This window comes from Eublepharis macularius, chromosome 7, assembly GCF_028583425.1.
Source record: "Eublepharis macularius isolate TG4126 chromosome 7, MPM_Emac_v1.0, whole genome shotgun sequence".
In the NCBI taxonomy this organism is placed as follows: Eukaryota; Metazoa; Chordata; class Lepidosauria; order Squamata; family Eublepharidae; genus Eublepharis; species Eublepharis macularius.
Window position 1 is genome coordinate 127,370,998 of NC_072796.1, and position 11,700 is coordinate 127,382,697.

Genomic DNA, 11,700 nt, shown 5'->3' on the forward strand with positions numbered 1-11,700 from the left:
GGGCGGGGGAGACTGTTCTTTCAGAAGTGCACATACCTGGATCTAGTAATAGTCTAAGCTTGCCTGATCTCCACCTTTGCCAGTGCCGAACATGGATGGACCAGATTAGCTTTTGGGCAGGAGTCAGCTGGGAAGCTCAAGCACGCTCAGTGTACAAGCAATGTTTTCAAAATCAAGACCTCACATCTGGAAAGCTTGTGTGTTAGCCTTCCAGATGGGTCAGTTTTGTACATGCGAGCCAGTCTGGGCACAAGGTGCCAATCAGCTCCAAGTCAAAAAGCCAAAAGGCATGCCTACACACAGGCTAAACTGATAGAACTCCAGGAACTGCTACGGATCTCCGCCACTTGGCATCCATCCAAACTATGCACCCCCAGGGTTCTTTGTAGGGAAGTCGCAAAGTAAGTCTGTAGCATAGGTTGTGTCCTGGTAGCAGTACTCAGTTATCATCACGGAGACAAATCAGACCAGAGAAGCAAGAATCTAGGCCCAATGTGTCCTGCTATTCTTCAGCAAGCTACCCAAGCCGATAGGCGTGCCGGCAGCAACTGGGAGAGGAGGGAGTGGCCTTTCTGTCACATGGTCCAATCCACACCCAGTTGGGAGGAGCTCCCACATCTCTTGGCAACCTGCTGGACCTTCAGAGGCCTTCAGCTTTGAGAACATGGACTATAAATCCTGCAGGCAGGAAAAACCAGATGGTAAACTCTTCCCCCTCCCAGGCAAAGCCGTCAGAAGCGAGGTCATCACACAAACGGTTTTGCAAACTTGTGCCATTTTCCTTAGAATCAGTCTCTCCTGAAGAGTTTAAAGCAGCAGCAACGATCCTATGACTGAAGTTCAGGTCTTCTGAACCACAACAAATTGAGCCACACCAAGTGTTGGGCAATCCTATCTTTGCAGTCACAAAGAGTATCTGGGATTTTAATATGAATGCACTGTTCTCCTCTGTTCACAGGACAAAAATGAGGGCCAAACTACAAGTGACCAATGACACAGGTTGGACACTTGTCAGCTTCCCTCAAGTTTTGATGGGGAATGTAGGCAGCTTGGCAGAATGTTGGACAAGTGACAGTTGAAAAGTCCATTGGACAGCAGTTGGAGAGCCAAGCTGCAAGACCAGGACGCCTACATTTCCCATCAAAACTTGAGGGAAGCTGACAAGTGTCCAACTGTGTCAGGTGTCACTTGTAGCTTGGTCCTGAAAAGGAGCTTGAAGTGACCACTTCACTGCAATTGAGAAGAGAGATGTTACTACAAGCTCTTAGCTAGACCTAGCTGCTCCACAGTTTGTTTGGACGATGGGCTACTACAGCTTCCAATTTCCCCAACACCTTATCACATTTGTGAAGATGGGAAATTGCTGTTTCCCTGCTGGAGTCACAGAAACGCCTGGCAATGCAGCACCCACAAGGTATTGGAGTTACACGGTTGAAGATCTACACATGAAAAATACTCCATAGCATTTGGTACCAACCAGGGCTCATTTCGAGGGGGAATGCACAGGAATGCAGTTCCAGCAGTTCCCCAGAGGTCACATGTCAGGTGGCCCCACCCACCTGACTCGTGGTCATTTTGGGCCTATTTCGTCCTGGATTGGGGCCGAAACTGCCTGGATTGGGCCTCTGACAGGTGGTGGATCACTCCCCTGCTCATCAGTGGCCTGATCCTGACCATTTTGGGCCCCTTTTCAGACCCTTTTTGCCATTTTGGGCCCAATTTCGGCCCTGAATGGCCAGGATTGGGTCCAAAACAGACAGAATAGGTGATGTCAGGGGGTGTGGCATATGCAAATCAGTTATACTAATAACACACTTCCAGGGATGGCAAGAGGTGTAGCATATGCTAATCAGTTATGCTAATGAGTTCCTCCAGCTCTTTTTCTATGAAATGACCCCTGGTACCAACTATCAGTGGATTTATGCCAAACAGTGAATGCTGCACCAATTAATCACTTAATAGCTTGCGTCAGGTCATTTGTCCAGCAAAGAACAATTTGTGCTTTTATAAATAAAGCAGATCACGGTTTATAATGGCTGAGGGAAGGGGAAACAATATTTTCTTTCAAAACAAAATTGCTAACTTTCCAGACAAAGGGGGGAATATACTCCTTTCACAGTAATTTATAGTTTAGTACCTTGCAGATACATAGACTCATAATGTTTGACATCTAACATCTATAGATTCTTTTACATTAGATTTATGACCTAGAAAATACTTTTAGATCACTAATAACAAAAATAAAATCAATTCAGAGGATTCTTGGAAAATAATACAACTTTCAAAAAAGGTAATTTTTTTTTCTCATGAGGGATTCTTTCAAAAATATTTGTATGAAAATATCATTTCTTTACAACCACTTGTTACATTGCGAAATAAACTTTGTTCTATACAAAATTTCAAGAGCACAATCGTCAACAACGAAGTATCAACTCTGGATCGAGACTAAGATTGCTGGATTCAATCAGAGGCAAAACGACATTGCCTTTAATAATAACACAGAAGGGAGAATTTTGGAAGGTGCTTCTCCCCTTATGATACTGCAGCACTGGAAGAAGTTGCACCAGCCAAAATTCCCCCTTCAGAACTGTTAAAGATCTTACAGAGAAGGCTGAAGATTAGCAGCAAATAGGGATTTGCAAACCCGGGCTTCTAGATTTCTCCATTAGAAAATGTGGGTGTGAGCGCATGTGTGCACATGTGTACATCGAGGGGAAGGTTGCAGAGAAAAGATGTGTGTGCACTTAACCCTCCATCCCACACACACACTGCTTTTCTGTTCTAGAACTCTACTCATTGCTTTTCTTCCAGTTTGCATGACAAACACGTATCTGGAGCCCTGGTGTGGTGGGAACAGAGAAGCCCGCATATACATTCCACTGAGATGCTGACACATGTCCCACCTTCGCCCTCCCTTGCAAATCATCCTCCCCATTTTCCACTTGCAAACTGGGCAGGACTCTCAGCATTTTGCAACAGAAAACCAGACAGAAGGCCTCTGTCCAACATCATCGAGTTCAAACTCGTATACCCATCAGGGCACGATTCAAACGATTTCATTCCCACACATTTCTGGCTAGGCTCTCCTTTCTTCCGTCAGGGCACGATGAAGGGGTTGGAGCCTGTGCATCTGTTTCACTATTGACCAAGTACAGAGAACCTTCTGACTCAAAGGATCCTTTTGCACCAGCAGCTAGCAGCGCAACAGATCTGTGAGATCCTACCCACAAAAGCTACCCAAGGTCCCCAACTCCTATTTAATTTCAGGAGAACCGATTGACTGGATTCTTTCAATGCAATACAACTTCAGTCTATGATTCAGGTACACTGGCATAAATTTCCCACTGGAGAAGATGAAACTTTGTCAATGAAGGAGGGCTAACCCCTTGATAGTTAAAAGCATTAGAGGGGGTGGGGAAGCCCAGCATGCGGGGAACCACATAATCAGCCTCCAAGCACGACTCAGAATGCTTCCCATTCTCTGCTTTTCAAGCGAAGGCTGCACATTTACGTCACAATCCCAGTATCTGGAGGACATGATTGAATGATTACATGGTAAAGATTTCATCAACAAGCCACATATCCTGATAAGCTTCCTTCTCTGACAATGGGAAACTGAGAAGCCCACGCACGGGAGAAGAGAGTTATAGCACACCCGAACTCGTCACACTGCTCTTTTTCCATGCCTGAGCCAGGTGTGCGTAGCCCACAATGCAGTTATAAACCAAAGTCCCTGACATCAAGGCTGACTTAACTGGGCTTAACTGTCACAAAACACACTGCAAGTTTGTAGGTCCTTAGTTTCGCTACCCAAGAAGGGGGAGGAGAACACATGTGTGGGTGTTCTCCAAAGGGTAAGACATGACGGCACGTAAGCACAGGTCAAACGGACCAGGCTAGACTTCCACCAGTCAGCATCAGAGGGCTGGCACAGTTGGCTGCTTGCTTAACCCAAACTGTACTATGGGGCCCGATGACTGGCGTTGCCTGCCCCTGTGACTGCCAACCTCACTTTCCTTCCAAACAAGGCAGCTATTGAAGAGAGGAGGGGCTTGGGGTATGGGCAAGCAAGATGTGGCGTGTCGGTTTAGGAAGAAGGCCCCCGCTGAGGTTGTCCTGAAACCCTGAAGCCAGCACCGAGTTGATGGAGAAGCACTCAAATCTGTGACTCCACCCCCTCGTCCACCAAAATGTGGCCCAAAATGATAAGGACTGGAAATAGCTGTACCATCTAATTCTGTTGAATGCAAAACTTGGCTTCTAAGCTGCAAACCCAATAAAGTCGGAATAGCCCCCCAGAATAAGAAGCTTGACGACTGCTGTTCTAGAGGTAAACTGTCTTCAGGCAGTCTGGTTTGAGCTTTAACGGCTTGTGGGTCTGGCTCATGGGTCTCCCCCACTGCAAAAAGGTAACCCAAGAACAGGTCTAAGGGACACCAGGACAACTGTTTCCCAATGTCAACGTAGCATCTACAACAATAAAAAGCTACACCTGAAACACATCTGCACCTTCTAAGCTGTCCCCAATCCTCAGCACACCTCCACAGTACATGTTGGGAGGTCCACAGCTGCCCGTTCCGATTACAGTAAAAGCGGCACACCGTGGTGGCAGATGCGCTTCCCACAAATCTTCTAAGACTGCAAAGAACCGATTTCAGCTTCCAGAAGCAGAAATAAACAACTGCAGGCGATTGAGGGGGAGGGGGAAGGAAATCAGGCAACTTTTTAAAATACGCTGCTTAATTACACCGAACACCTTTGCTTCCAAATACTAATTTCCGCTACTTAAATCAAACCCGAGGCTCATCAGCTTATTTCTCATTGTGCGAAAGGTGGGAAAGTTGTTAACAGCCTGTTCAGGTGAAGAACAGAGAGGAGAGAGGAAGGCTGATGCTTCTGTTACCCAGAGGCTCAAAAACAGAGCAATTCATCGAGCACGGCTGCTGTGTAAACCCCACTGAAACAACAGGGTTTACACAGGAGCAGGACTTACCTAACTGCGCCCAAGCAGTGCCTAAGCAGATAAAATGAAAGGATGTTGCAGCCCCCCCACCATAACTGTGTTTGCTTGGTGAAAAGTACTCAAGCGGCTTTTATACCCATCACCAAAAAGAACTCTCTTGTTCCCGCTTTCTTTCTTTGCCCAGCAGGAAAAGTTTTTAAAAACAAAGAATGGAACAGGAGAGAAAAGAAGATGAACCTTGAGGCCTACTCTTCAAGAGGGGATTTTCTTGAAGTGGGCACAGAAAGATTTTTCCTAGCTTGAAAATGAACAATAGCTTCGCAGGGAGGTAACCGAATTCTTTCTCCAACCCTCTATACAAAGGGAGAGAATGCTTACAATATGCGGTGCTTACCGAGGTGCAAAGGGAAAAAAGAGAAAGGAACGAAGCCTTTCTAAAGAAGTGGCTTTCCTGGGCCTGTGAAATGGAAAGAGACATCGAGCCTCACCCAAATTCACCAACAGCCCGACCCACAAAGCATTTCATCCAGGACAATCTACGGTCAACTATCGTTAGAAGTTGCAGATCCACATGCAGGCTAGGAATCCCTAACAACCAGTTTCTTGGAGAAATCCAAAACCGTGTACAGTGCAATCCTAAACAGAGTTACTCCATCCTAAGCCCATTGATTTCCATCGGCTTAGACTGGAGTGACTCTGCTTAGGATCACACTGATTAAACTGGATTAACACTGAATTCCCAATTTTAGTCTAGAGATGTGGTCAGATGGTATCTGGACTTGAAGCAAATGAGTCCTACTCTAATGAACAGATTTACCCCACCCTCCCAGGCACTCCAGTTTAAACACATCTGCAGGCTAACCTACAAAGCCTGGACATTTGGGGGTGGCCTGACCCAACAACCAAGGAGGGCAGAGTTGGTGACCTCCTTTCCCTTAGTGCCACTGAATGAGAAGGTACAGCAAAGTCCAGCCTGCCATGGCCTGCTACTCTTTTCCATGGAGATATCTCAGGCCCTTTAGCAGAAGCCAAGCTCCGGAGAGCTTCCCTCTTTTCAGAGCACCCTCTCAGAAGAAACCTCACAATCCTCTCCTTTCCCACCTCCCAAGTAGCTTGGCATTAATTTTTTTTTAAAAAAAAACAGCCAACCCAATTATACATAGTTAACAGTGACTTAGTCATTAAATCCTGGGAAGGCTAGAAAGGTTACCACCGAGATCACAGCCAGTAAAGCCTAAGGAAATAAGATTCCAGAAATACCAACGCAAACGAGGGAGGGGAAAGGAAAGCAGCCATTTCCCACCTACGAGATACCATCAGGGCCTCCGGAGCCACTCATGGGCTTTACACTGGACGAGGCCCGGAAGTTCTGGGGGAAGAGATTTGGGGACAGGCTTCTGCATAACAGAGAGTTAGAGGAAGTCTCCCTGAGTTTTAACCTTCGACACGGAAAGTTGCTAGCTCCGTCCTGCACTGTAGGAGTTAAGTGCTTAAGCACTGACACTTAATCAGCTTTCCCGTGTGCCCACCCCCCTTTCCCTTCACATGTGATTGCTGTGAAGCTGCCTTGAAGCAGCCCAAAAGGCTTATAACAGCTCAATTTCGCAGCCTTCAGTTTTAATCCCCATCACCCAGGCTAAACAGCCCGCTTGGCACGAGCAGCTACTCCGCAGCAGTCCGGGCACCCGAATCTTGGCTATCTTCCTCCTCAGCCGCCTGCAGGTGGCTGGAGAGCTCTTGGATGACGGCTGCCCGGCCGATCTGGTCGTTCCTTCGCTTCTCCATAATGAGATCCTCGAGACTCTGGAACTCCAGCGTGTGGCTGCGTTTGTCGCCCAGCCGGATCTGCAGCCGGTAGGGCTGTTTGCCGATGCGGAGCTCTCCGCCGATTTTAAACTCACGCTTTCCATAGCGGCACCAGGCGGCAAAACACTCCGAGTTCCTCCAGCTGAGATCGCGGTCCTTGCAACCTACCTGATCCAAGGCATTTTGCACCACCGTAGCCGGGCTGAGCGGCTTGTAGCGGTACAACTGGTTGGCGATGCGTCCCCTCCTGCCCTGGCTGGCATCTGTCAGGAAGCCATTCACCACTTCCAACCTATGCAGATGCACTACTTGGAAATCCCCAATGTAGACCACCCAATGAGGGTACTGGGCCTGGCACACAAACTCCACCAGATCACCAGGTTTGCACTTGTTCAAAAGGTTCTCTGGTGTGTAGGTGGCGAGGTGGCCCCCTCCACCGCCGTCCACCTCTGCTGGAAGTGTATCATCCCCAGTAAAGCTCTTCTGATAAATACACTCATCGCGATAATAGACCGAACATTCCACTTCATGCAGCCGCGGGTCGTACGGTTGGGACAAGGGATGCTCCCGGGCTAGATCCGTCACCCCCGGATCCGGCGGTGGCTCTAGTTCGTCGTCGTCATTTGAAAATATGTAGGAAACGCCAATCCTTGGACCCTCATCTCTGTCCATGCCCGTTGGGTCAGCTGTAGGAACTTCCTTGTAGTTTAGGTGGGTCAGTTTCTCCACGTGGTTCCCCATGCCTGCTGAAGCAAAACCAATGAATGCATTAGAAGGGGTGCAAAGAGCACGAAAAGGGACGGCACCGAACTCTGGAAGGCTCATCTTGACCTCCCTCGGAGTTTCCGAGTTTGTGAAACTCGCGCCACTGTATCTAGGCCTCTTTCTCAAGGATGCTACAGAACAGACCACTAGGCTAAGGAGAGGTCATGGCTTAGTGGTAGAGCATCTGCATTGCATGCAGGAGGTCCCAGGTTCAATCCCCAGCATCTCCCATTAAAAGGATCAGGTAGTAGGTGTGTCATGTCTGTACCCCTACATCCATAACATTGTTCTATGCGTTGAACCATTGCTAATACTGTACCGTGCTGAACCATTGCTAATGCTGTAACGCTGTGCCTTGATTTCATTTTGCAAATGCTTTAGCCAACACTTTTGTTTCTCTAACAGCCTGAGAACCCAGCTGTGTTAGCTCGTTTCTTTGAAGCTCACAGAAGTGACCTTGTACTGTCTGAAACGTTAGTTTACTTTCATGCATTCCCAGACCCTTTCCCAAGCAAACTTGTGGTCTAGCTGGGAGGGGTGAAATGAGTGGGTATTTAGAGTTGCACTTTCCTCAATTCTCTATTCCTATCAAGGAAGTATGTACTGCTGAGATGCTTTTTTGCTTCTGAATAACTCTATGGAAATATATGGATTTCTGAATAAAACCATTTAACCAAGAGCTTGGACTTCTTGTTGCAATGCTGTGGGGACCTGTCTACCATATCCTGTCATCCAGAGCCTGACAAGGTGATGTGAAAGACCTTGTCCTGAGACCCTGGGGTGCCTCTACCAGTTATAGTAGACAGGACTTGATGGACTAATGGTCTGATACACTATAAAAACATAGTAATAACATTCGATTTATATACTGCCCTTCAGGACAACTTAATATCCACTCAGAGGAGTTTACAAAGTATGTTATTATTATCCCCACAACAACCATCACCCTGTGATGTGGGTGGGGCTGAGAGAGCTCTGAGAGAGCTGTGACTGACCCAAGGTCACCCAACTGGCTTCAAGCGGAAGAGTGGGGAATCAAACCAGGTTCTCCAGATTAGAGTCCCGCACTCTTAACCATGACACCAAACTACTATAAGGTAGATTCTTAGTACTGTAACACTTGGCAGCTTCTAGCTCATATATGAATCTTGGAGTACATAAGAAATGGAAGTAACTGGAGCCCTTTTTTCAGACATTACAGTAGTGGATACAAGAGCGCACACTATCTGCAATTGTGGTTTCCATGTTATATGAACTGGGGTAATGCCATGCCGTACGCCCTCAGTATGCATGAATGGGAAGCTGAAAAATTCATTTAGTTTGCACATCACAGACTGTGTGAACATGGAAAATATGTATATGGTCCCTCTTCACACAAACATGACTATTAGTGTGTTGGGAGGATCTACGGGCTGTTGGCAGGTTCCACATACACATGACTATAATGTCTGAAAAGGGTATTGAAAGAGGGACGGACTACACATTACACACAGCGGCGTGTTATTCAGCTCCATTCCTACTGCCTTAAATGGAAAACAGTTGTGAGACTGAAAATTCGAGCAAACGAAGCTGGACGGGGAAGGGAAGAAAGATCTCGCTTAACTTTTACCTCTCCTGCTGTTTTTCCTCACCCCTCCCTCCCCTCCCCACCCCTGCTACTTTTCCAAATTCAAGGAGAAAAAGATGCATCTCCCATGGTGGAAGAAGAGCAGTCTGGGGGAATGACCTTGAGTTGGCAACAACTGTCCCACTGCCCCATTCATTCCTCTACTTAGTCCATTTTATTATGGTCTGTACGCCAAACAGCTCAGGGCAGCATGCATGGATTTCCCCTTCCTCGTTTTATGTTAACAAACATCTTAGGGGTAGGCGAAACTTCATCACAGAACAGGAATTTGAATCCAGGGCTCTGATATTCCAACACTCTGGCTCTATCATCTGCTCACAATTACAGCCTCCTATGGCTGCTTTTCATTTTCGTGCAATGCGTAGTTTGGCATCCTGGAAAGACCAAAGCTCTCCGTTATGGCAGAATAAGGTGCCGGGATAGTAGAACAAATAATAGTGCTATCTCTGGGAGGTGAAGCTCCTGTTCCGTCGAGAAAGACAGTGATCTGCGCGCCACCCAAGAGAAGTCGTCAATTCTCCGTAGCTCTTGGCATTACCCTTTGGCCCATTCAAAACTCTTTGCATACTTATCTCGGCCTAATACCCAGCCTTGTGAGTATTAGCCCTACCTTGCAGATGGGAACTGAAAAGGAGAGAACTTCCACACTGTAAACCTGTGAATGAATGCCAGTGCTAGGAGGCAACTTCGGGGATAGGTTTTGGCCTCTGTGCTCTGTTTGTTGGCTCTCCAAGGAAACCAGTAGGCTTCTGCGTGAAACTGGATGCCGGGCTGGATGGATGAGTGGCCCAGCCTGGCTCTTATGAGTCAGCGGTTTGCTTAAGACCCCTGCATAAGTCCATGGTCAAGATGAGATGCGAGTCAGAGACGTCGTACAGAAGACCATCAGAGTTGCCCTGCCGGATAAGACCAGAGGTCCCTCTAGTCCAGCAACCTGCTCCGCAGAGTGGTTCGGAGGGACAACCAAAGGGCACGGAGGCTTAGGCCTCTCCTTGATGTTACCTGCTAGCACTGGTATTCTGAGCCTTACTGCCTCCATGCATGGGAGATCCCTTTAGTATTCTTGGCCAGAAGCCACCGAGAGATCTCTCCTCCATGGAACTGTCTAATTCCCTTCCCGGTTTGCAGCTCTGTGTCTTAGCTGCCGTACTAGAGATGGAAGAGACACCCCACCCCAAGTTTTAAACGCAGTAGGCATTTAAGCACTGTATCAAAACCTGGGATATAAAGATCTGCAGCCGGCTAAGCCAAGTTCATCTCAGACTCGTAAGAGTTCTCAGGCAACAAAAATTCTTTCCCGGTTGTGGCTTCCTACAATAACTGGACATTCCAGAAACGCAACCCAGGAACTTGTACATTAAACCACAAGCTCTCCTACTGAGCTACGGTGCCTGGGTGACTAAAAGGAAGATCCGCACATCACTGGCCATAGCACGATCATAACCATTCTCCTCCTGGATTTTCCTATGGCACAATATCCAATGACAGCAGGATCCTACCTAGACATCTCCACCTCCTCTGGCAACGTGCCCTACGAGAAAATTTTCTGGAGAACACGCTGATCCCAATAAAAGACAGGACAATCCCAAACACGAACAGGGAACTCTAAGAAGCAAGCGGAGGAGAAAGGCAGCTGGAATAATGGGAACAAGGTGCGGGGCGGAAGGAACAGGTTCCCTTATGCACAAAACAGGGAAGCAGAGAGGGGGAACACAAGAGTGCAAAGGGGGGCATCGGAAAGATTGCTGCAGCCAGGAGGATGAGATGAGAAACATTCAGCTATCCATTTCAGGCAGCTTCAACGGCAGCAACTTTGCATGAAGCTTCCATGTAAAGCAGAGTCATTGGAGGCCCCCAGGAGGAGAAGGCTACTGGGCCAGGAACAGGAAGAGCAGGGTAATGGGGCAGGGCCTGGGAAGTACCGTTTTGTGACTGGAGGCTGCAGTGGCAAATTCCAAGAGGTTTTGCTCCCCTCCATAATTGGCAAAATCGTTCCTTGTTTCTCTTTGAGCAGCGGGATGGCTGGGGGAGGGCTGCTTACACAGCATCTTCCCCAATAGTGCTTTACAAAACAGAATGAAGCAAGAACCCGGTCCCTGCCCCAAGGCGCTTGCAGTCACTATTCGGAGAGTGGGCAAAAGAAAGGTACAGAATGGGTGCTAGGGTGAGCCATGAGAGAAAGCAATCAAATACACCTAGGACTGTGATGATCATGTTACACCCTCGTAACACACTCTCAGAACTGGCAATCGATTAATGCCCCCCCCCCTCCAGCCAGCAGGCTCAAAAACACCTGAACAAACAGCTCTAAAGAAAGCGTCTACTGAGCCAGGAAATGCTACTGAGCAGGCCCAAGGTGTGGATTCCTCCCTACAAATGAGCCTGCCCCCCTGGGGAAGACTCACAAACATTTCCTCTGCCGTGGCTCCTTCAAAGATGTGCCATGTGGCAGGTTGGCTGTGCACAGAGTCAGATGCAACAGCCAATCAGCCGTGTAGCAAGTTAATCTACACCATGTTTCTTAAGAGCACTCAGAAAC

At 47.8% G+C, this 11,700-nt stretch overlaps 1 protein-coding gene across 1 annotated transcript; it reads right to left on the bottom strand.

Annotated features, from left to right (window-relative positions):
- Positions 1-787: 787 nt before the first annotated feature.
- On the bottom strand, positions 788-7,510 carry LRATD2 (LRAT domain containing 2). The gene has a single exon (XM_054985815.1). The coding sequence runs from the start codon at positions 7,508-7,510 to the stop codon at positions 6,626-6,628; it is 885 nt and encodes a 294-aa protein (XP_054841790.1). The 3' UTR covers positions 788-6,625.
- Positions 7,511-11,700: the final 4,190 nt, after the last annotated feature.